This window comes from Mus caroli, chromosome 9 (assembly GCF_900094665.2).
Source record: "Mus caroli chromosome 9, CAROLI_EIJ_v1.1, whole genome shotgun sequence".
Taxonomy (NCBI): Eukaryota; Metazoa; Chordata; class Mammalia; order Rodentia; family Muridae; genus Mus; species Mus caroli.
The window spans coordinates 73,119,282-73,145,443 of record NC_034578.1 but is presented as its reverse complement, the minus strand read 5'-3'; the positions used below and the strand labels follow the sequence as shown (position 1 = coordinate 73,145,443).

Below are 26,162 nucleotides of genomic sequence, written 5' to 3'. Positions count from 1 at the left end.
TATATATATATATATATATATATATATATATATATTTATACATATGTATTTATATATATTTGGGTAGGTTCAACACATGAGAAAGAATGGGTGTGGTTTCTTTTTTTCTGGCTGAGATTGGGTGACTTTGCTTAATATTGGTCTATCCAATTCCATAATTCTTTTAACTTCATTTTTATAAAGCTTAGTATATGTATATATATACATATACATACATATGTGTAATTATACATTTATCTGTTAATAGACAGTAATAGGATTTTTATGAAATCGAGTGCTAAACTACTTTATATTCTAACATATGGAATCTATTTGCTTAGTCTATGGATGGAATATACACCCAGCCAAAGTTTGGATTCTATGAGCTGATTCCAAGGTCAGCCAGATCTTCTGAGGGAAGCACCTGGAAAGTACAAACTTCGTGGCTTGTGTTTTTCTCCAGGTCACACTACTGCCCAGAGAAAGGAGACTTTCTTGTAAAAAGCATTAGTACTCCCTAGTAGATGGCTTTCAAATATTGATGCTTAAAGCTTCATTCCAGACAGACTGAAGCCAAATATTGGGGCTAACATACAAATATATGTGTTTTAACCTGCTTCCTCCCTATTCTCCCTAGTTAAATCTGTCATGCAGTTGGGAATGGGACCACATAATAAATTTGTCTGTACATCAGCAACAGAGACACTTAATCCTGAAATACACATAACTGAAAATGTTGGGCTGATAAGGTCTGGAAACCAGGTTATTAACCACATTGATAACAGATGGCATAAAATCCTGCCTTTTCCTTAATAACACACACAGTAGGTGTTTGAATAGATGTTGTAGTTCAAGTTTCTTGCTAACGTAAAGAAAGATTACAGAGTTTGGTTTTAACTGGCCTGGAAGGAATGAAGACATCCTAAATAGATACTTGTATGTCTCAATCTATTAGACAGCTCCAACAATGAACCAGAAGAAACTGGAATTTTCTGAGGAACTTCATGCTGGGAGAAGTAGAAGGCACAGGCCAAAGGAAAATCTGTCTCTAGCAAATTGATTTTACACAGTTCTTGCACCTTCTCCGACAACTCTGGAGGGTGAAATTAAACACCTAACAACAAGGGATCGGACCACACCTTGACCAGTATTATTTAAGTGCAGCCTTCTACTTAAGCCTCTGTCTCACTTCAGGACCCAAAATGTAGACTCATTCAATGGATCTCTTTGTCCCTCTTCCCAGTGTGGCTACATTAAATAAATCCTTTCTTCTCCCCTGCCTTCCAATTTAGTTGTTTCCGTGGGCTTCTTGAGAATCCGCTGCTGGACTGGTTTCTCGAGGTGCAGAATGTGAACCCAAAGTTTGGTAGCATGAAGAGGAAGCTGCTTAATTGCTAGGTGCAGCACTTGCATCTTCTGCCCTTCAGCAGGGTTTTGTGCTCCCAAGCCCAGCAGTTAGTTTTACTCTCACTTGTTTCTTGCTAAACAATTAACACTTTTAAGAATGTGGGCAAAGTGGGTACTATGCAAGTGATCCATAAAGTGCAAATGTTTCTCTTAAAATTCTTTATTTTCTCTAGCATTCTTTATATCATTTGCTTTCCTGGCCACTGTTTGTTTTATTTTCTGTGCTAGGGATAGAACCAGTACATTCTAGGCAAAAGCTTAACTACTGAGATCTATCCCTAGATGCTGATATTAATTTATTTGTCTGTTTGCTTTTAATAGTTTTGTTTTAAAAGATAGGTAGGTAGGGAGAGAGAGAGAGCGCGCGAGCGAGAGAGAGAGAGAGAGAGAGAGAGAGAGAGAGAGATAACGTTACACACACACACACACTCACATGAATACACTCTTCATGAACACCAGAAGAGGGCATCAGATCCCATTACAGGTGGTTGTGAGGCACCGTGTGGTTGCTGGGATTTGAACTCTGGAAAAGCAGCTAGTGCTCATAACCGCAGAGCTATTTCTCCAGCCCAATGTTGATATTAACAACTCCTTCAGTGCAAAATACATCCATTTTTGTTTCAACTATTCATCCTGTATTTTAAAGACTCTTACAAGTGACCTCTCAAAAATATAATTTAAAAATAATCATCTAAAACATAATCTAAAAAAATATATTCTCAAAAAACATTCTCAGGAAATATATATATATATATATATATATATATATATATGTGTGTGTGTGTGTATGTATGTATGTATATATATACATACATACATATATATATGTGTGTATGTATATATACATGTATATATGTATATATGTGTGTGTATATGTGTACATATATACATATATATATACATATATGTGTGTGTCTGTGTATGTGTATATATATATGTATATATATATATGTATTTTTTTTTAAATTATCCTTAATGAGATGGTTGCCTTCCTTGACATCCTAAGCATTTGAATTAAACTTGTTTCTTATTTTTCTTCAAGCTAAAATTTGTTAGAAAAATATAATGGCAGGCCCCTGCCATGTTAGGGTATTAGGGATGTAAGACAGACAACCCAGTAGGAAATACATATTCTGACTGGGAAAAAAAAAACTAAACAATAAACAAATAAGTTAAAAGTCTACAATAAAAGCTTGGTAAGTTATTCAAATATTCTAGAGCGGGTAGGCCTTCTCTGGAGACTGCTTTCTTCCAGTAAGGAGCTGTAGTGTCCAATCTCAGGATATGGAATGAGATTCAATCAAGTTGAATACTTGGACCAAGGCAACATTGAAATGAAACCATGGGTTCCCTGTCACTCACTGTGCACCTTAAACCTACTTAGGGATTTCACTCTGACGACAATTGCAAGCTTAGTATTTAGCAGGGCTCCATAACTTGTAATCAGATAAATGGGTGACTGGCAGGTGGCATGCCCACCGTGTTTATGAACAGAAGCTTAAAGACAGCAAGACGTCTCTTGCCTGCTAAGTTTAGGTGAATCTGAATGTTTACTTTAGACTGCATTGTTGATACTGAACTCTTAATTACAAGGAACCAGGCATGCCCTGGGCAAGCATTACAAACAGAGAGGATACCAGGGTTAAAGAACCTGCTCTTCAGTTGTCTGAACCACAGCTTACACCAGAATCTCAGAAAATAAAAACACAAAACTTTCAAGATGTCCAAAGGCACAAATATCCACTGATATTATGACAGCTAACATTGTTTTCAAGGGTTTTTGTTGTTGTTGTTGCTGCTGCTTTTTGAGAAAGGAAAATATTTATTGTTTATAAGCATACAAACTTTTTATTTTATTTTTATTTATTCACGTTACATCCTGCTTACTGTCCCTCCTCCCAGTAACTCCCTCCAGAAATCCTCCCCCCCCTTTCCCTACCTCTCTTGTCCTCTGAGAAGATGGAGACCCCTCTAGGTATCCCCCCACCCTGGTACATGGTGCAGCCTCTCCCACTGAAGCTGAAAAGCTTCTGTTAGGCAAAGGACACTGTCAACAGGATAAAACAGCAGCCTACAGATTGGGAAAGGATCTTCACCAACCCTGTATGATTTAGTTTTATGCTTTAAAAAATATTATGCTTTAAAAATATCCTCTCAGGGTCAGTTCAAGTGTTTTGAATTGGCCCATCCCCTCATCTACCCCATTGATGAACTGTTGGAAGGCATGAAGTGGCTAGTCCTAAAGATCCAAAGGTCACAGGATCCCATGACACACTGCAATAATAGGATATCTAAGAGGAATTCCAAAGAGGTTCTATTATTGATAGAGTAGCAGAAGCCGGGGGCTTCATACAAGACCAACAAGTCCATTGAAATGAATATTTGCAAGCAAAGAAGTTTGGACAAACTGTGAGACACACTGCAACACATTAGAGTTTCTACAATGAGACTTTTTTTTTCTTTGTTTGAGGGTAGGTTGTAAGGGTAGAGGGCAGGTACAAGGGGAGGGGGAGATGAGTGGGATTCGGATGCATTATGTGAAATTCACAAAGAACCAATAAATTTTTTAAAAAAAATTAAAAAGGAACTGCTTTTTCTGGTGCAGATTTGCATCTGGACAGAAGCCAATTCAGTTTCCAGGTTCTTGAGTCTCTTTACAATGAACAGAACAGAGGCACATGGACATTACAAAGAAGGAGATGGTTTACTACAGGAGAGATAGAGCAGTGGGAGGACGCTTGGAAGCATGCCAAACTTCACTGTGTTCTGGTTCTAAAAGACCAAAAGGAAAAGGCAGGGCTACATGACCTCATCTGAGCAACATGTATAGTTGTGACAATGTTCCCTTTAGTGAATGGAGCCCACACAATCTAAGAGCTTCTGGTCTTTCCAGCTTTGAATTTGTTGGAGGCCTGGGGTACTACAGGCAGTAGCAAAATCATACCAGGTTGGTGGTTGTACAGTAAGGGTCATAAAGAATGGTAACACTTTAAGGCCACTGTGTGGTGAATTCATGACATCATCGGAGCTGCATCAGGCTTAACTTGTTCTACTGACAGTCTGCTGTAGCTATTTCAAGAAGTCGCCTTTCCTATTATCTCCTCGACTTTGTTCCCTTTTCTTTACATCCAATGGTTCTCTGCCATCTTGTTTTAGAAAGACATAGGCCAGGGTATGATACCTGATGAGGAAAGTGCTATAAAATATTTCAACACAAGGCTTCTGATGTTTATTAGACGGCCCAAAAATCTGAACTAAGCAGAACAGGCAAGTACTTATCAACTTGATTGCAAGAGTTCTGTTAATATGTGAGCTGTGACACGTGGGTCTGCGTGTCTCACAGAGAACCTGGTACAACAATCCTGCTGACCTGAACCCAATGGTAAGTACTGCAAATGGAGGCAATTCTGTGATTTAAGTTTGAAATTTAAAACATGGGAGAAGAGGAAGCCAAAAAGCAGTTGAAGTAAGGAAGACTGAGCCAGGGACAGTGGGTATAGAGGAGGTGCTATGTAATAAAAACAGAAAGTACCTAAAGCAAGTGGGGATGTGTTGCTGGCTGTGTGGTAAAAATGGAGTTAGAACAGATAGATGAACATGGATTTACTTGAAACATCTGCAAGAGACCATCAATTGAACAAGTTAAGTTTGACGCAGCTCTGATGATGTCATGCGTTTACCACACAGTGACCTTAAAGAGTTATCATATGTATCAGCTTGTCTGTCTTTGTTCAAACTGACCAACCCTAATTTAGGGCATGAAGACCACCATGAAGACCCATAATACTCATATCCCTGAAGGTAAGACCTGACTCTGGCTTCCTGTGCTTCTCTGTGCTTTGCTGAGACTCATTTCTCTATGAGCGTGGTGTAGATGTGTTTTCTCACCCCTAATAAAAGCCTTTTATTCTGGCTGATTTTGTCTGCTGCTGTCTGCTGTGTTTGAGAATTTCTCTCCAGCTCCCTGGTGACATTTTTTCCTACCATTTAATTTTTTTTAACTGGCAAAAATAATGAACTTGATCAAGATTACAATACATCCATATTAAAGACTATACCACTGAAGTAAAATAAAAACTTATTCCCCTTCCCTTCTGTCTCAGAGTTGTTAGGTACAGGCTTCTTCCTTGAGATTACAAACTCACCTCTCTCCTTTCTCACTATAGTATATACTTCCACGAGAATTTCTTTACTGATTACTCCCAGATGCTTCATTTAGTCTTCCCTCCTGGTCTAGTCCTATGGAATAAATGTCTTTGGAAAGGGCTTGTAACGATACGCTGCTCAATGAAAATGAGTGGAAGTTTGGAAGAGTGTTAAGTGCATACTGTAATTTGATAATAAAAAGTCACAGGAAAAGAAAAGGCCCTGCACATACTGCAGGCTGTGTGGACTGCAGGCTTGAAGAGTTGCAATGAGCTTGCACTCTTAGGACCCCGTGTCTGAAGGTGAATGACACTTTAGGTTGGGAAGGGTCCTTGTAACATATGAATGAGCCACTGAGTTAAACATTGGTGGAAAACCAAATTCTGAAAATGTATCAGATAAGTGGAGTTTTAAAATGTATTGTTTTGGGTTTTAAAATATCCTAACTGATGAGGCCCATCACAGTATAATATGTATGTGTATAGGTATCCATTGGCCAAAAACAAAAGATGGTTTTGCCTTTCTCTTCTCTTTCTTTCCTCTCCCTTAGTCCATCCCCTCCCCTTGTCCTTTCCTCTTATGTTATTCTTCTGCACACTCCCTCTTCACCTTGGGGCCCACCCCATTCAAGCACAAAATCCATATCTTCTAGTTCATGAGAGCAAGAGGATCAAGGATATTTACTGGAATCTTCCTTGTCTATTATTGTAATTCATATTTCTTTTGTTCTGAGCCTTTAGTTTTTACATATTTACAACCATGTAAGGAACAATAGGTATGAATTATTTACTCAAAGCTGAATCTTTTGCCTCATATTGAGAACTCCTCATTTACAGGATACAGTACATACAATTATCAAAATTAAGAGCATACATGTGGAAATTAAGAGCCATATACATACAGCTAAAAAAAGTCTTTATTAAATTTTATGGTAAACAAAATGCTAAAAATGTAAAGAGAACATCGAATTTACTAGAAAGCTGCCAGATTAAATTTGTTTGCTCTAAGTTCATGAACATAAGATTTTAAAATTCTTAATTTTCAGAAAGCAAAATTATTTCTGCTTGTTGGTTTGTTGGGCTGAGGGATCAAACCCAGGTTCTTACACATCCTAGGTAGAGTGATCAACTACTTACCAACAGTCCTACCAATAATAGAACAGCAACACATCTCTATGATAAAACATACTCCAAGTTCCAGGAGACAGAATAGATAGTCTTGCCTTAAGGAGAGATGTGAAGAAAGATTATTTTCATTCACATTTCAACAAAAGTCATATTTGCCTTGTCATTCTTAAGCCTTTCTAGGTAAAATCAAAGCAAACTCTAGTATCAAAATACATGTGGGTGAGCTTTTTGGTTTGTTTTTTCCAATGGGTTATGCAATGACTGCAAGGTTTCCTGGATAGCTGAAAGAAGTTGAGAATACTCTTCCTAAGAAATTAAGACAGTATAGGGAGAGAAAGAGGGAGAGATAAGAACATATAAACTAGTCTGTGTCAAGTGCAATTAGATAATATCAAGGTGGTCATAAAAGTCAACTGGTACACTGAGGTAGGCACCATATAACTGTATAACACTGTATCTGAGGTTTCTATTTGCACTGTCTTTGAAAGAACTTTGAGCTCCATTTCAAGACAAAAATGCTGGTCATTGTTTTCACAAGTAGTCTGCATAAACACATGTTCTCACAAATAGCTCAAAACTGAGCACTCCACGTCTCTGAAAGGGAAAAAATCAACTTCCTCAGAAAATGAAGGAAGAAGCGCACTTTTGCCACCGCCACCACCGCTACCGCTACCGCTGGTCAGTGCCCTAGTCTGCAAGAGAGATGAGCAGGGAGCTAGGACTAAGGCAGATCCACAGTTGGATGACACTTTGCTGCCTCTGTGTTATCCATATTCCAACCTGAGCCCCCAAGCACAGAACTGCTTTCAGTACTCTAGAAGAAAAGGATGCTGGAACAAAACCTACACAAGAAAGGTTACAAGCTGACAAGTTGGAGTCTTCCATGGAAATTTAGGTTTCTTTGTCAACGTGAATGTTTCTGTTCCAATTTTTCCTACTATATACCTTTAATGATATTTTACTTCTAATCAATATCCTTCTTATTTTCTGTAATATTTTCATTTCAATGGTTTTACTATTTTCTAGGATGTCTGTGCTGTTTTATGTTAATGGGTACTTTACCTGCACATATGCCTGTATCCTGCTTGCCTGACTAGTCATGCAGAGGCTAGAAGAGGTCATTAGATTTCCTGAAACTGGATTTACAAATGCTATTGAATCACCATACAGGTGCTTGGAATCAAATCTATGTCCTCTAAAAGGACAGCCAATGCTCTTAACCACTGAGCAATATCCCCAGGCCTTGATCTTTAATGTATTAATTTTCGTTATCCCTGGCAATGCTTTCTGGCACTAGAGATAATATTTCTGTCATTCAACTTTAAAATAAATATTCTACAGCCAAATAAAAACAAACAGATATAGAATACAATAATAAGTCAATGAAAACAGACTTTTCATCAGTTAAAAATTATATTAACATTCTTAAAATCACAGTAGTATTTCCTTGGGCCATTTAAAAGTAAACCAGATATTATGGAAATAGACCAGGGTGTCTATATCAGTCTACTATTGTTACTGTCCCTTAGACACCAGAATAAAAACCATACCATAGAGTTTCTCCATATTTAAATAACACTGTGGATTTTTTTCTACAATTGATTAAATGTAAAACACAGCAAACTGGATGCACAGAACAAACATGGGAGGTATGGTGTGTTTTCAGGATGTGGCTTCTTGCCATTGACCACAGCATCTTGGAGCACAATAAAGTCATCGAAATAGTTAACAGATGTTAGCCGCACTCAAAATATAAAAGTTCTATTGCTAAAAAATATGTTGGGTCGGATGAAACTTTGGCTCTTGGTCCACAACTTAACAAACTTGGCAAATGGAGAGTTAGGATCCAGAGCGGGGGAAATACACAACTTCAGGGCCACACACTCTGCATTGTGTCGAGGCTCATAAACCACTAACAATGTGTACCCTGCGGTAAGGTGGCTTGAGGAGGCATTAACACAGCACTTGATACTTAGAGAAATCTGAAGTCAATTTTCAGTTCTACTAAGCTAAAAAATATAATGATTTCTGTAAGAGCAAATGAGCAGGCTTTGTCCACCACCAGAAGGGCAAGCACTGGGGTTCATTCCCAGCTTGCAGTTGAACAGACGCCTTGTCTTGCCCCATCCACTTCACGGTCTATCCAGTGATGATCTTTTCCAAGCATAGCTCCTCTCCCAGCTCTTTTTATTAACTTCCACTTCAGAATGTGTTGGCACTAATGACACTGTGATGAACTAGGGCTGGAAGGGCTCCGCTCTTTCTTAAATCACAAACTCATTCAAGGCGAGCGTTGAAGGAGGCTTGTGCGACTTTAGAGTTTGTAGTTTTGTTCACTGCCTTGCAAATAAACTCACCAGCTTCCATCACCTTGTGGAGATCCACACCCTGGAAGGAAAAAAAGAAGACACCAGGTGGGGTGGGGATGAGAGTTAAGAAAAGAAAAGAAAAGAAAAGAAAAGAAAAGAAAAGAAAAGAAAAGAAAAAAGGATGAAAAGAATTGTTTTAATCTCATTAGTAGTGGCTTAACTGATTAAAATTAGGAAACATTATTTTGTTCATTATCAGTTCAGGGTCAGCATTTATTTCCGTGAACTTTGTAGGCAGTGGTTTAGATTTTTCCACTTTATTTCTCCACTTTATTTATTTATTAAAACATAATATGAAGAAGATACCTCAGTATAATGTACAAGCATATCTAAAGTTTAAGCAGGACAATCATAGAATTTGAGGAAAGAGAAAATAAACCAGTAATGGATTGGAGAAGATTACATTTAGAAACTGAATTGGGAAAAATGATGCCTTTCTTATATATAAAGAAACAAACTGGGTAAGTTTATATGGATTCCCAGGAACAAATGAATGCTTTTTTTAACCATACATAGACTCAGAATTGTGACAGAGGATGAAGTGGGAACCGGTAGGGTGGAGAAAATGAACTGTATTTAGTACACAATGGCACCTACTATGCCTGATGTTTGTACTGTCTGAAAGGAAGTATGAGAGCTACTGAGGCTTAGGAAAATCCGGGAATTTAAGATCAAGGCATGTTCCTCATCTGTGGACCTTGAAGTAACAGTGTTTTGCCCAGGACTCTGGTTGTGACGTTAGAGACACACTGTGGGAATTCCCACTATATATTTGTCCTCACACACCATCTCTCATGCCTTTAGATCTTTCTGCACTATGAACTAGGAGGACTAACTATTAAAATTAATCTTTGAGAGGAACCCTGTCTCAAAAAAAAACAACAATGAAAAATTAATCTTTGCTACTAAACTGCTAGTAGCTGTTTTAAATAGTTATCAAAATCTGATCTCCTCCTAAAATGAGAACGAAATTTCACAAAGCTTTTTATAACCTGTTTATCTTCATTTTTCTTTCTGTACACACTTTAGAACATTGTTTGTTATTTCCCCTTTTAATAATGGTCAAGGAAGCATTTTGTAAAACAAGTTATTTTTAAGCATTTTTTTCTTCCATAATATGAACATGTTTTCAGAGTAGCAACATTCTTTTTGATTTGCAAAAATTGTTTTTGTCATGGAACATCTGAGTGTATATTTTAATTTAAATTCTTAATCCAATGTTATCTAAATAGCTTCATATGTCTTATATTTCTGAATTAAATCCAGTAAGGGTTTGATGAAATATTTTAGTCATTAATACTCCTCTAAACATTGTACAAATTCTATTTCTAACAATGATGCATAGATAATATGCTAATATTCTCTCAAGAAAGAGTTTTGTTTTGGTCTTCCTCTATTTCATTTAGCAACTGATATGATTACAAAATTATTGTATTTAATCTTAAATCATTTATCAGATGTCTAGAAAGCAATATATGCTGGGAGGTTTCACATAGATATTATATTTATTTGTCTCCATGAAGCTTACATGTTCATAGGCAATTACAGACTCATGAATACAAATTTATGTACTAAACTTAGGTCCATGGAGCAAGATATGCCCACGTGTTTAAAAATACCAAGGAACTCCTGAAGAAAGAGGAGAGAGAATGTACCGTACCGGGAAAGAGGTTATGAAGACACAATTCTGACTCATGTTTTATATTGTAACTGTAGTAAGAACCTATGGGAGGCACTGCAGGTAACAGGGCAATACAACAGGCCTAAAAAGAATAGAGCAGTATGTGTGGATGATGAGGAGCAGGAGAGCCATGGCACACGTGGATAACGATGGGCAAACCAGTCCCGGAGAGCATTTGTAATGGAGAAGGTACCAACAGGCCAGAGTGTGTTATACAGTAAGCTTTCTTTTGGAGGAAATACAAACTCCCTGGTAGGTGTTTAAACAGAGGCATGGTATGTGAATCCTTCCAGTACAGAGAGTCCTGTAGTAGTGATGGACTCAGATGCAATTAGTGTAGGAGACAATCATTCATTCATCCAACAGAGATAGGTCCTATAATTGCTCACACTTGGTAGCCAACTGGGACAGTGATCCATTGTGACTGTGGCGCACCTCAACCAGAGAAATTCTTAGGGTGGCATTTTGATTTTCAGGAATTTGGCATGGAAACTTAAAGTTACAGAACACATTGAACTCGGGTTGTTAATTAAACTTCATTCAATCATTCAAGTCCCAAGAAAGGTTCAATCTCTCTTCCTTTTCAGTCACTGCCTTCTAAAAACAATGATTTTTAGACAACAGCTGTTAGTTTTTGGTGCCAGGTAGAATCTCAATAAATATTTACTAAGCATCTGTATGTTACAGACACTGAGAATGAATGAGCTATAATTACATTTTGGCTGCACAGGAAGATAGAAGAATAAACAGTATCATGATACAACTGGAGGGAGCAAATAAAAAATGCAGAAATTCAGGGAATCACCAAGATTCTTACAGCTTTGCCTGGGTTGTAGACAGAGATTCCAAGAGTAGACCAGTTGGCTTTATCTTACTTTCTAGATGAAATGGGACATAATGTAAGGAAAGCTGAGAGTTAGTTACAGTAGGTGCATGCAAGATCTACATTTTCAGGTGCTTCAAAGAGGCTTCTTGAGGCCCAGGATCTTACACGTCAGTTTTAATTAACCTTTGCTCTTCCATTGACCCTTTGCAAGGTGTCAGGAGCCCCAGGCCAACAGAATCCCAGCCTGGCAGAGGATCATCTCAGCTTCTCTGAGGATCCATACTAAAAGAAAAACTGCAAAATCAAAGCATTATAATTGCAAAGATGCGGGCTCTTGCACAGTAAACAGGCAAAGTTGAAGAAGATAATATATGGAATCATATTTCAGAGTTCACAAAGCTTTAGGACATGGAATGAGAACACTGTTAGTAACACTGCTACAGCAATAAGCATGTGCAAAGTCCCTACAACCTTTTTTATTTTGGTTTCCTTCTGTCCAATATAGCAAATAGCAAATGTGTAATGAGACTTCGACTTCAGCTGTTTTTCAAGTTTGAGGATATATTCCTGTTTGAACATGAAAAGAAAGCATGGGCTTTAAAAACACATTATAAAGAACTTACTGTATTGAGCCCCATGCCATTGAGCATATATATCAAATCCTCAGTGGCTACATTCCCGGAAGCACCTTTTGCATAAGGGCAGCCACCTAATCCGGATACAGCAGAGTCCACCACATTAATCCCCATCTGAAAAACAAAGCACAACGAATAAGGCATGTTCATGTATGGAATAGGAACTCCCCATTTCTACTTAATCTGCTGTGGACAAAAAAAGCAAATAAAGTTTGCACATGCTATGTGACATCGTCACCATTCACTTGGTGCTAGAGTCAAGCCTGGAGAACCAATTCCTTTTTAAACTTTGTCTCTTAAACCAACAAAATCTCTGCTAAAAATCTTTGCAGCTAGGCCAATCTTATACCAAAATTTAAAAGGTAAGGTTTTTTTTTTTTTTCTGTTTATTCCCTGTAAGAGTATATCTGGCATGGTTAGAACTTAGTACAGTTAGTCCATCTCTAGTTTTATATATTCTCTAATTTCTCCATTTATCTTTACAGCATTCTAACACTACAGCTCAAAATCACAGTCACAGAAGACTGAGAATTGGGTCTGGGTTTTAGAGAGGAGGCTGGTATCTGCAATGGGTTTTATGAGACCAATTTACCTACCTAATTCAACAAACTTTCATGGGAACAATATTTTACACATAACACTCTGGAAGTCAGAGGTATTTAAGAGGCAAGGTATCTGTCTCTTTTTACAGCAGCTCACATTCCCTGCTCCACACTAATTGTTATACAGTTGTTATAACATTTTCTCTGTGTTACTCACAACTCTTACTTATACAAAGATGTTCTCATACCATCCCCACTTCACCAGGAGAAACCTCAGGTTTCTTGGACAAGTGCATGATCTGGTGGAGAATTCTCTGTACCCAGAGAACACGCACTCTGCCTATATTTACAGCCTCTGAAGCTGCACATTTGTGTAGACTGGGTGTCTGAACTTGGAGATGCAAAGACAAAGAGTTTATGTGCTGAGACTACAAATAATGATGTCAAGGAAACTCCTGGGCTCTTGATAATATGAATAGGGAGTTAGGTGGGCCATTCCTCTGGAAAACTAATAACTTCATAATGAGGGCTGCAGAAATACTTAATCAATTCTTCACCTTTACACTTTCCAGTCAACTTATTTAGTGGAATTTAATCCATCATCCAAAAAGAGACAGAAGTTTCAATAGAATTGAGTATTGAGTACTCATTAGAATTAACTATGCTCTCTTAAATGTACTAGTGGCAAGCTCTTCTCCAAAATTAAACCAGTTCTCTAATCTAAATGGGTCTTGCTATGGCTTTGAGCTGCTCCTAGTGAGTTTCTGAAGCTGGACTCCTTCATTCCTTTCAATGTTGGGCATGCACCTGTTTTAATAGTAGAGCTGTTCTATAGTCTGCAACACCAAGATGCTAACCATGTGTGAGGACCAAACACTGATAGCAGAGGCAGAGGGTCATGGGAAGATTTGAAGTTGAAGAGAGTCAAGTTTGAAGAGCTTTTGAGGACCTATGGGTAGATAAGACATTATTTACCATCACACTGGCTGGCTGCTACCTGCAGGTACCGAGGCACATGCCGGCACATATGGATCACATATAGGAAGACAAAGAAACACACATAGACCAATGCATCAGCTTCATGGAGTTAGACACACAGGTCTTCAGACAAGACACACAGCAGGCTCTTGAAAATAGAGGTGAAGGTCTCTAACATCAAGATGGTATTTATAGAAAATACACACAAAGTGGCATTCTGTTTGGAATAGGTACATAATGGATTACATTGATGTTTACTTGGTGGGGTCAATCTGGTGTAAGCCATTTTGTAATCATTCATAGCCCTCCAGATGACTACTATTAGGTATCATATCCAATATTATGTAGCCACACCAGTGCCATGTTGTCCAAACACAAACTGGACATTACAACCTTCTGTTCCAAACACTGTGGCTCTTCCACATTTCAAGGAAAGTGGTTTTAGAAAGAAGAGCGCAATAGAGGATAAGACAGTGAAAAAGCTAAAGCTTCTAGTATGATGGGTGTAAGGCAGCATCCAACTAGTATGATGGTGGATGGTAGCATCCGACTAGCATAATGGGCATAAGGCAGCATCCGACTAGCCTGTGGATGACTCACTCTCAGGAGATATTCTACAAGGCTCTCTCTAGAGAGAGATAACACACACACACACACACACACACACACACACACATACACACACTCTTAAATAAGTGAGTAAATAAATACATAAATTTTAGGAATGAAAAGCCAACAAATATTCCCACTAGTGGGAATTTAAATTGAAATTTTATGATGAACAACTATATCAATATCCAGTATCCTAAACTTTCTTTTTCTTAACTTTTTATTGATTCTTTGCGAATTTCTCATTGTGTACCACAATTCCACTCATCCCCCCATCCTTTCATATCCACTGTCTACTTTGTGACCTCTCCCCATAAATAAAATATGATAGAATAAAAAAGTCATAGTAGTGTGTCACAGTGTGTCACACAGTATAACCTTTTGTCCATACATCTATACTTGCAAATGTTCATTGCAATGAGTCATTGGTCTGTTTTGAGGCCTTTGGTTTCTGCTACTCTATCTATACTGGATCTTCATGGGATTCTTTTGGGATAGCTTGTTGTTGCCCTATGTCATGGAGATCCTGCAGCTTTGACTCCACAGGACTGGCCCTTCCACCCTTTAGCAGATCACAGATGGGGTAGATGTTGGGGAGTCCCAACCCAAAGCCATGGATCTGGGCTTGGAAAGTAACTCAGTTGAACAATCTGCCACCTTATTTGCAATTGCATCGCCATGCAGAGCTCTCCAGCACAGCCCTAACTAGTTCACCTAATGCCACAGCTGCCAATGGGCAGGGCAGCTCTCCTGCTCTCACTTCCTTGGGGCTAGCTCACCTGCACCTATGCTGCCAGGGACAGCTCTACTGTGCTGTCTAGTTGAGATACAGGGCTCACTCTCCTGAGTGCTGCAGCCAATGAGGGTCAAGGCCAGCACTCCAGTTCTTATGACCTCAGGGCCAGCTCTCCCACCTGCCACAACCAGAGACAGGAACCAAGAGATTCTTTATCAAGGACATCCTGTCTTAAAATATTTAACACATCATGTATACATAATTAGATGATTAAAATCAAATAAATACATGCATACATCTATAGAAACTTTACCACGTTTTTAAGAAGGAAATTTGTAAAACAATTAAAATGTCACATAATAAGTAATTTAAGTTGTGTCTATAAAATTGAATGATAAATGCTACAGAAACTTAATTAGGGGAATGAAGTTGGTTTTGAAATGATGTGCACTATACAGAGTCATGATGCCACCTTCTTAATGTGGTATCATGTATATATCTTAATGATATATATATATATGATATATATATATATATCAACATGCTAACAATATTGGTAAGCATGCATAATATGGTTATTCATAATTTGTATTTCAGAGTTTCATGAAGCCAGGCTGCTTGTAGTTACATGTGGCCTTAAACTTCAGATCCTATTTCCTTAGTATCATGTGATGCTGAAAACTGAACTCAGAAATTCTGACATGTAAGTAGGTCACTCTAGCAACGGAACTACATTCAGAGCCCACATAAAATACCTTTCACTTTAATCATGTTTTCTTCTTTTCAGTGACTCACAGTGCTCAGTGCAGATAAAGAAACAGAAACCAAACCAGTTTTGTGCAAACTGGTTAGTCAGGGTAGGATATTAATAAATACATGGGGATGATATTAAACAAAACCCCTGAATTTTCCAGGTAACATTATTTTGCACAGGCTTTTATCTTAGGAGTCTAAGACTGCAAGAATGACCCACAAAATGTTCCAGGAAAGACAGACATAATCTGGGTAAAAGGTGAACTGGAGACAGTTGCTTGCTTCTTCTCTAGTCATCAGATTAGCTCTGGACACAGCTTGCAGGAAGCTTTAACCACAGAGTGGATCCAGAGTTTAAGCAAGCAGTTTTAAACAGAGTTCATTCTTTATGTTATCTGTGAAGAGAAATATATTATTAGATTCCATGCTGGGCATACTGGCACACATATTTAATCCTAGCACTTTGAAAGCAGGTGGAACTCTGTGAATTTTAAGCCAAATTGGTCTACGTAGCAAGTTTCATGGTAGCAAGGCTACATAGTGAGACGTCTCAAAAATGATGGAACTCTGTGAATTTTAAGCCAAATTGGTCTACGTAGCAAGTTTCATGGTAGCAAGGCTACATAGTGAGACGTCTCAAAAATCAAGTCAGAACAAAACAAAATCCCTCAAATATTTGAGGCCACTGAGATGGCTCATCTGGTAAAGGCATTTGCCACAACCCTGATTTTGAACCCTGGTCCCACATAGTAGACAGAAAAAAAATCCAAAAATTTGTTCTCTGACCCTCACATGTGTGCCATGAGAGAAGAATTGCTCCCCATAAATAAATGTAGCTGGGGTTGGACAGATGGCTCAGGGGTTAAATGTGCTTCTTGTTCTTCCAAAAGACCCAAGTTGAGTGCCAAGAAACCCACATTGAGCAACTCATGACTATCTGTCACTGCAGCTCCAGGAGATCAGAGGTTTGCTTCTGCAGCTTCTGCAGCACGTGGCATACAGACACGGTCACATACACATAAATGCAAATAAAACAATAAGATTGGGGGGGGGCTAGAGAAACAGCACAGTATATAGGAAGTTCCCTGCTCTTTCAGAGGACCCAGATTTGGTTGCTAACACCCAAGGCAGGTGGCTCACAGGTTGTGACTTTAGCTCTAGGACTTCCAAGACAGCACCCGCACAGACATGGTACACAGAAACTCACATGGTACATGTTTATGCATAAATAAATGAACGAATCTATAATAAACTTAAAAATCTTTTAAACCTTTTTACGAAAAGTAATATGACTTTGGAATCTATATCATGTCTTTTAGAAGTTCTTAATTCTCAATTATATGTACTGCCCAAATAATTCTCCTAAGTGAGGTAACACACTCACAAAAGAACACATATGACATGCACTCACTGATAGTGGATATTAGCCCAGAAGCTCAGAATAACCAAGATACAATTTGCAAAACACATGAAACTCAAGAAGAAGGAAGACCAAAGTGTGGATACTTTGATCCTTCTTAGAAGGGGGAACAAAATACCCATGGAAGGAGCTACAGAAACAAAGTTCAGAGTAGAGACTGAAGGAATGACCATCTAGAAATGACCTGGGGATCCACCCCATAAACAATCACCAAACCCAGACACTATTGCAGATGTCAATAAGAGCTTGCTGACAGGAGCCGGATTTAGCTGTCTCCTGAAAGGCTCTGCCAAGTGCCTGACTCATGCAGAAATGGATGCTCACAGTCATCCATTAGATGGAGCACAGGGTCCCCAATGAAGGAGCTAGAGAAAGTACCCAAGGAGCTAAGGAGTTTGCAGCCCCCTAAGAGGAACAACAATATGAACTAACCAGTAATCCCAGAGTTCCCAGGGACTAAACCACCAATCAAAGAAAACACATGGAGGAACTCATGGCTCTAGCTGCACATATAGCAGAGGAAGGCCTAGTAGGTCATCAATGGGAGGAGAGGTCCTTGGTCCTTTGAAGGTTCTATGCCCCAGTATAGGGAATGCCTGGGCCAGGAAGCAGCAGTGGGTGGGTTGGGGAGCAGGGGGAGGGGGGAGAGGATAGGGGGTTTTTGGAGGGGAAACTAGGAAAGGGGATAACATTTGAAATGTAAATAAAGAAATTATCTAATAAAATTATTCTCAATTATATGTTCTGTCTAAATAAAAAGCTTTTCAATGGGCAGTTGTGACAACTAATCTCTATGGTCAACTTGGTAAAATCTAGAGTAACACAGTGGCCATGCCTTTGAAAGATTATGCTGATTAAGTTTACTGAGGTGGGAAACCCCACCATGGGTGGCAACAGTCCATAGGCTGCTGTCCTGAACTGAATACAAAAGGAGGAAGCACACTGAGCTTCCATGGCTTTCCTCTCTGACTTTGAACACGATGTGATCAGCTATCCTGGCTGCCGATGGCCATGTGTGTCTTACCATGATGTATGCCAAGATAAACCTTCTTTTCTGTTGCTTGTGCCAGGTATTTCCATTCAGCAACAAGACAAGTGATACATTAAAGCTATGCTGGTACTAAATTATACTCTCTTACAATAGCCAAAAAGTAGAAACAAAGTGATTATCTCTGAAGAGTAGATTAAAAATGTAGTACCTATATACAATGGAATGCTATTTATCAGAAATAAAATGGCATTGTGTCATTTGCAAAATCACAGATGGAACTGTAGATCTTTACAACAAATGAAAAAGAAAAAAAAAAGCACAGGAAGAAAAACACCTCCAGATCTTATGTATATGTAGCATACACAAAAGTGAATTTCATAGGACAGGGCAGTGGAATGGGGAGAGTGGAGTGGGGCAGCTTTGATCAATGGCAGCAGGCTTCAATTAAACAGGAATGAGAACTATTTTACAGTATGTGATTACAGATAATGATGGTAAATGGCATACATTAAAAAGACAGAGAGGGATTTTTAAGTTTAAAATGATGAGTGTTTGAGAAAACAGATATACCTATTGCAATTTAAAGACTGCCCATGGGTGGAGGCACCTGTCTGTAAGTACAGTAAGTACTGAGGCGGGGGGGCGGGAGGCAGTGCAGCTGGTGAGCTGTGGAGCTCAGGGCTTTCTAAACTACATAGAATGACTTACAGCAAAAAGTAAAAGAAAACAAATAAAACTCACAACATATAGAGACATTTTGAAACACTACATAATACCTCACATATATTCATATATATATGTAAGATATATAGATATAAAGATATAGATATCTCAAAAACATACATATATGTTTAAGACTATAAACAACAAATATTACATTCTTTGACTGCTGCAAATTTACTGCAGAAATATCTAATGGTATGTATACCAAACACATAGACAAATATAGAACAAACTAAGAAAACCAGCATTATTTGCTCTACTGATTATTTATTACATATAGGGGGAATCTGTTTAGAATTTATGACTGAATTTGGTGTATCATTGTGTGTAGTTGATGCACAGACCACTTATCTTTACTTCAGGAAGATGAGCAGCATTAGGATACTGTCCTGTCTCTCACTAAACACAAAGCTTCGCTTAGGACAGGTTCTTGATGGCTGTATATGTACAAGGGTGGATGGGTGTGTGTGTGTGTGTGTGTGTGTGTGTGTGTGTGTGTGTGTGTGTGGTACATGCCAAACTATTGTGATACCATAATAAAAACAAAGTACTTATTTTTACATCTCAGAAGCAATGTCCATCTAGAGATGAACAGCCACGTGGTGGCAGTGTAACATCAGAATCCCCCAAGTTCATGTCTTGTGTTCACAAGCCACTGGGTCCCAGTCAGAGTGGATAGCTAATATGTAATACAATCCATCAAGTAAACAACCTTCTTAGGTTCAAAATAAATGTAAGACTAATGAGGCTGTATAAGGCCACAGCTAACATATTCTTTACTTCTTCCTCTGACTCGAAATATTTATTAACCAAAACTATGACATAACCAAAACTAGACATAAACTCCCATGGAACTTTAAGTTAGAAATAAAATATATTAAATCCTGTGTCCTGTGTGCTAAGGGTAACCTACAGGAATCCAAAGAGAAGCAATTTTCCCAGGGCCCGAAACACAAATAAAGCAAAGCAAAGTAAACAAAAATATTCAGCTGGAGCACTGTGACTTCCCCTTCCCATCCTTCTCTTACTAATCAATAAACCTGTGGCCTCACTTGGGCTCTGCAGATCGGTGTAAAACTGACATTCATAGCCCTTTCTGGAAAGTCATAAATGGGACAAGATATATTATAAGCAATTTGCTTCTTTACTAGAACAGTAGGTAAATTCTGAGGCATGCTAAATTTTACAAAATACCAGATGCTCAAACCATGCAGACATACTAATTAACTATACAGACATACTAATTAAAGAAAAGTTTATCCATAAGTGGTGCTTAGAAATAATCCCCCCAAAATATATGTGTGTTTACATAATGGAAGTATAACAAACAAATTTAAAAGCGTCCCATTCTGTTTCCAACACATCCCATATAGTCTAAGATTTTAGGTATTGAAGTTATTAAAGTCTCAAGGAGCACAACATTTTGGCAATGTAAATTTTTTGAAAAAACTCTATTCTTTTGTTCTCTAAAAACTAGCATCCTTTTAAAATCTACACAATGTTAGATTTAAAATAGTATTTCTAATATTGAAAATTATTCCCCTTTAAGCTCTCACCTTTTTTACTCTCTTCTCTAGCCCTTCTTCTCTCTCTTCTCCTGATCTCAGAAAATGTTGACATAGAAGGGGGAACCCCTCTCCAAGAGGCCATGGCCAGCCTCTCTGTTTCTACCTTCTCTCTTTCCCCCTGCCTTTCTACAATAAAGCTCTAAAACCATAAAAAAGGAAATTATTCGCTTTGGATTAATATTACCCAGGGCTAAGTGTTTATACAGGATACAGTTATTTTTCACATAACTGTACTCACTGGACAAGGAGAGATGGCTTAGTGGTGTAGGTCCTTGTCCTGAGTACATACATGCGTTTGCATCCCAGCACCCATGTTGCCTGGCTCACATCTGTCTGTAACTCCAGCCCAAGCAGCTCTTTTCTGGCCTCAGGAGGCAAAGATGCAACACACACACACACACACACACACACACACACACACTTAAAATATATTAATAAAAAAGACTATTGCCATTTTCTGGTAATTTGGCTCTTCATTTTGTTCATCCTAGCCAGTGTTCTCTCTCATGCATAACTGCAGTCACAAGTATAATCATTTCTCTTTACTAATCCAGACATCACTAATGGATCACAGCATCCTTTTCAATAAGCCCAGATCTTACCAAGTAATGCTTTTCAACAATTTAAATCATTACGCCATGTTGAACTAGGGTACCCCAGACAGAGAACTCACCTTTGCCATGCAACTATATAGTGAAGATGATGTCATACCATGACAACCATAGAAGATAAACAACTGGGACACATAAATAATTCTCAATGTTTTGACCAACTGATATACTTCTCAATATTAGGGTATCAGCCATTCTATGTACATGCATGCATGTATGTATCTACATTCAGGAATGAATATGGTCATCACTAAAACTTTCATATAACAGACATTGAATTTTGAAATAGAATTTCTTAATCTTTCCACTTTTGTTCTACAAATAGCTTATATCATACTTTCACTACTCATATTAAAATATAATAGTCATATTGGAATTAAATTAAATATATTAATATATAAAAATTAAATTTCATATTAATATATGAAAAATATATACAAGGAAGCTGACCATTTCTGTAAGGCTGAGAAAATATCAAAGATATTAAGAAATACTTATTAAAACTTACTTTTCACGGGGATTGTATACTTTACAATGGAGAAAGTGCCAGAGTGCCATGTGAAGTGGCTAATAATGCATGCCCATTTGATGGATGAGCAAAGTGAGGGTCTGGAAGGCAACCATATGCGCCACTTCAAATCGTTAGAATGAGACAGAGGAAGGAAGGGCTAGTTGTACACTGGGGCTGATAGAGCTGGTTCACAGTCATCATAAACTAAGGGACAGGCCCTGCCACACTCCTTCACACCCATCCTTCTCTGACCTGAAACATCTCTCTGGGATGTGGTGTGAGCTGAGAACAGAGTGCTGACAGGTGAGAAAGGCCTTTTTCCTTGGGAGACTCCCTTCTTACCAACATCATCGAGACATTCCAGGAAAAACCCACGTGCCCCATTTCTTGCATTTTTAGGAGGACAGCCCAAGAAAATCTCATAAAATGTTGACATAGTTGTGCTCAAGGTTGGATATTCTTTGTACTAATTCTTGTAAGAGTAGAAATCCGTTCCTTTTTTAAGTGCACAACAAGGAGAAAACAGTTAATAATTTATGACTAGAGACTAGTATGACACAATTAATACTTTCAAAGAATAGTGGTTTTAATTGATTTTTAAGTAAATAAAAGGTAAAAGAATAAGATACTCTGGTATGTATTGTATTTCCAGACTATGATAATAGCAACTAATAATAAATATATATTATAATATTAATATACATTACATGTATATTACATATTGTTTATATATCAACATATTTAATACTATACATTTTAATATGTTATAAATGTAATAATAATAACTAGTATATAACTGTATTTTCTCTACAATAATTACATACTACAGGTACTTAGGGCAATGTTTGCTTTTTTCATAATTTCCTTCTTCTGACAGTACAATAACCACAGAGTTATTTTGATCTAACTCAGCCTTTTACTTACTGAATTCAATTCTGCTTATTATCTCTTTTAGTGTTGCCTATTTTCTTTCTAAATTTGTGTATATCTAGTGGACACTGCCGTGAGCCTGACTGCAGCGCTTTAGACACATACATAACGTGCTTTAGTCACGTCCAGCTCCCTTCATATGCCTGCTCCCCCCACTTCAGAAGCATCACCTGCTTCTCTTCTTGACTGAATCTCTTCATTCCTCATCCACCATCCATGGTTTTCTAGTATGTTAATATAAAATGTCTAGACAAGGATTTTCATATATGCATAGTTTCAGTTAACAGATAAAGATAAGGTATATATATACCTGAGGTTTCATATTACTAATTCCTAAGTGATAACTAAAGTTCTGGCTGCTAGTGCACACTTCAGAAGCAAGAAACAGACCTGATATAAAAACATCTCACTTGGTCTCTTGCCCTCTTAGTCTCTTGCCTTATTGCTCCTGCTCTGTTCCCTTACCTCTTCCCCACCCTCACCATGTCCTCATAGCTGGCCTCTACTCTTCTCTCTCTCTCTCTCTCTCTCTCTCTCTCTCTCTCTCTCTCTGCCTTTCGCTGTCTCTACTACCCTCTTGACTCCCCTCCCTATGCCGTGAATAAACTCTATTCTACATAATAATAATAATAAACCTCTCATATGTCAACATGGAGATGTTAGAAAATTCTACTTCCTGACTTGCTCATTTAAGAGTCAAAAATAGTCTTAAGTTCTAGCTTGAGGATTTCTGTGTTCTGTGATAGAAAGTCAGCAGCTTCCTTTGTGAACACCAAAAATGTGTATCATTTCATATCCCCAAAGGAAATTTAATGCATAAAACAGTTTAGACACCCAATCATTGTAGCTTTTGCCAAAACCGTTTCCTCTCCTTCCAGAACCCAGCTACACAGCAGCCCTTGACTGTGCTTGAGCATGTGAGACTGTGTGTAAGCAATGGTGTACAAGCAACTCAATGTGTGTCATTTCTCAAACAGGTGTTTTCAGAAACTGTGGTGCTTTTTCTTTTCAAATAATCAAATGGGATGACATGGGTGCCTTCAGAAATGGAGAGTCATGAGCAAGAAGACACGGGGGTTCCTAAAGGATCATGTGTGCACAGAAACAAACAAACAGCATAAAAGTAGGTAAAGCAAAACACTGTTTGAGCCATTATCTGGCTTGATCTGTAGTATAAGGATAGCCAATTAGAACACAGTTATTGAGTTCCTAGCTACAGTCTGCCCTTTGGCTCATTTCTTTTTATGTTCTACATTCTTTGTCTCTTCCTTTGTTATGGTCGCTCTTTTGTTAATTGACTATTTTTATGATTATGTTTTATCTAGAATGGTAACTTAACATTTTGACTTCTAAGTTATTTTGTGGTTGCCTCTTGCTATAATGCCCTTCTTTTTTTATTATTATTGTTTTATTAGATCTTTTCTTTATTTACATTTCAAATGTTATCCCCTTTCCTAGTTTCCCCTCTGAAAATCCTCTATCACCTTCCCTCTCCCCCTGCTCCCTAACCCACCCCCACTCCTGCTTCCTGGCCCTGGCATGCCCCTATACTGGGGCATAGAACCTTCACAGGACCAAGGGCCTCTCTTCCCATTGATGAACAACTAGGCCATCCTCTGCTACATATGCAGCTAGAGCCACGAGTCCCACCATGTGTTTTCTTTGGTTGGTGGTTTAGTCCCAGTGAACTCTGGGCATACTGGTTAGTTCATATTGTTGTTTCTCCTATGGGGCTGCAAACCCCTTCAGCTCCTTGGGTACTTTCTCTAGCTCCTTCATTGGGGACCTTGTGCTCCATCCAATGAATGGCTGTGAGCATCTACTTCTGTATTTGTCAGGCACTGGCAGAGCCTCTCAGGAGACAGCTATATCAGGCTATAATGCTCTTCTTTAATTATAGTTACCTTGGCAAGCACTCATGACTGTTTGCCTGTAACTTCTGTGTATGTTCACTTCCCTACTTTTCACTTTTGTATAGATCATCCCAAAACGTTAATTCTATTTGTGCATGTGCCCACAAGTGTGTGTCATGTGTGCGCACACATGGTGTGTGTGTGTGTGTGTGTGTTTTAAATGATTATGAGTACTGTTGGCTGTTGCAGGCAGAGGTCTGAAGAGAGTGAAGAGAGTGTCAGATCCCCTGATGCTAGAGCTACAGGATTGCCAGAAGCCTGATGTGAGGGCTGGGAACCAAATTCTGAGTGAACTCTCATAACTACTGAGCTATCTCTCCAGGCCACTATTAGATCAATTAAAACTCTGAATTTATTTTACTATTCCATTTCTGGGCTCTCAGAAGGAATGTATATAAGATAAGAATGGCAGAGGTTTGGGTCTTTGTCTTAGTAAAAAGACAAAGTGTGTGTGTGTGTGTGTGTGTTGCTTGTGTAGGACCAAAAAGAAAGATGAGTTAGGAAAAGAGAACACTACAGACAAGAATGGGAAGTTTTTCCTAACCATTTACAGTAGAGTGATAAGCATTACAGATAATTAAGAAAGGTAACAGTCAGGGGGTATCTACTGGTTGTCTGTCACTGACAGGCTCTGAAATAAATAAATAATGTCACCATTATGGCAGAAGGTGGCAGAGCTGTCAGTAGACTTAAAACCAAAGAAAAGGTGAAGCTGGCATAAAGACCCACCCTCTAATCAAGAAGCCATTCACAGTAATAACTGCTGGGAGATGGTTCTCTTCAAGACAGTGGTGCTGACTTATCAAAGGCAAGCTCCATGCTCAGGTGTAGTTAATTATCCAACACAAATTGGACTTCACATTTTTAGTGATTCTTTCATTTTCATTTTGTTTGTTTTGAGAGAGAGAGAGAGAGTAAACACCTGAAGCTGAAACTGAAGCTGGTTGGATAGGGACTAGGGACAAAGGATGGGTAGGACATGGGTTATGGAACTGGGAAAAATATGATTTAAAATACTGTATGAAATTCTCACAGATTAAATAAAAAAAACATTTTAAAAATGAAATAAAACTCTGCGTGACATGGCTACTGGGCAGAGCACATGTTATGCAGAATGGTGACAAGAGTCATGGAAGGAGCTGACAGTGACATCTCTGAATGGCAGGAAGGAAGATCATGGAAAGCATTTAAGCTAGAAGCCACAGATCATATCCAGTTTAAAGAATAGTGTCATACATAAAAAACATAACAGGGTTCATATGACTAGTGACCATGGAATGGGCACGAAGATGAGCAGGTAAACCAATAAAGAACATTATTCGTTGGCATACTGTGGGGCAAATAGATAAAAGTACAGAGTACAAAGCAACAAAGGTGCTGGATCTCTTGAAAAAAAAAGTGACCAAATTTGTCAAAAACATAGCACTTGAGTTCATATTTCAGAGTCCAGAAATAATTTGTCCATCTCTTTCTGGCTCTCTGACACTAGCATTAGCCTCAGGCTTCCTTGACAATACTTTCAATTCTCCATTAAGTTTGTACAAAGCTGGGGAGAGAGAAGGGTGGAAAGAAAAGTAGACAGCTAAGTAACTGTGTAAATAGCCCCTACAGGGGCAGAGACCGTGGTGTGCTTTTATAATGATGTAAAAATTATCACAGTTTTACAATCAGCTGATAGCTCCTTCCCACCCTCCCTTCTGCCCTCCC

At 38.4% G+C, this 26,162-nt stretch overlaps 1 protein-coding gene across 1 annotated transcript in view; it reads right to left on the bottom strand.

The window, feature by feature from the left end:
• Positions 1-6,430: 6,430 nt before the first annotated feature.
• The window catches only part of Hmgcll1 (3-hydroxymethyl-3-methylglutaryl-CoA lyase like 1), a 121,279-nt gene continuing 101,547 nt past the window's right edge, over positions 6,431-26,162 (bottom strand). The window contains exons 8-9 of the mRNA XM_021172660.2: positions 12,159-12,284; positions 6,431-9,047 (exon numbers count right to left, since the gene is read on the bottom strand). Coding sequence (XP_021028319.1) covers positions 8,937-9,047; positions 12,159-12,284 — 237 coding nt within the window. The 3' untranslated portion in view covers positions 6,431-8,936. The remainder of the gene's footprint in view (positions 9,048-12,158; positions 12,285-26,162) is intronic.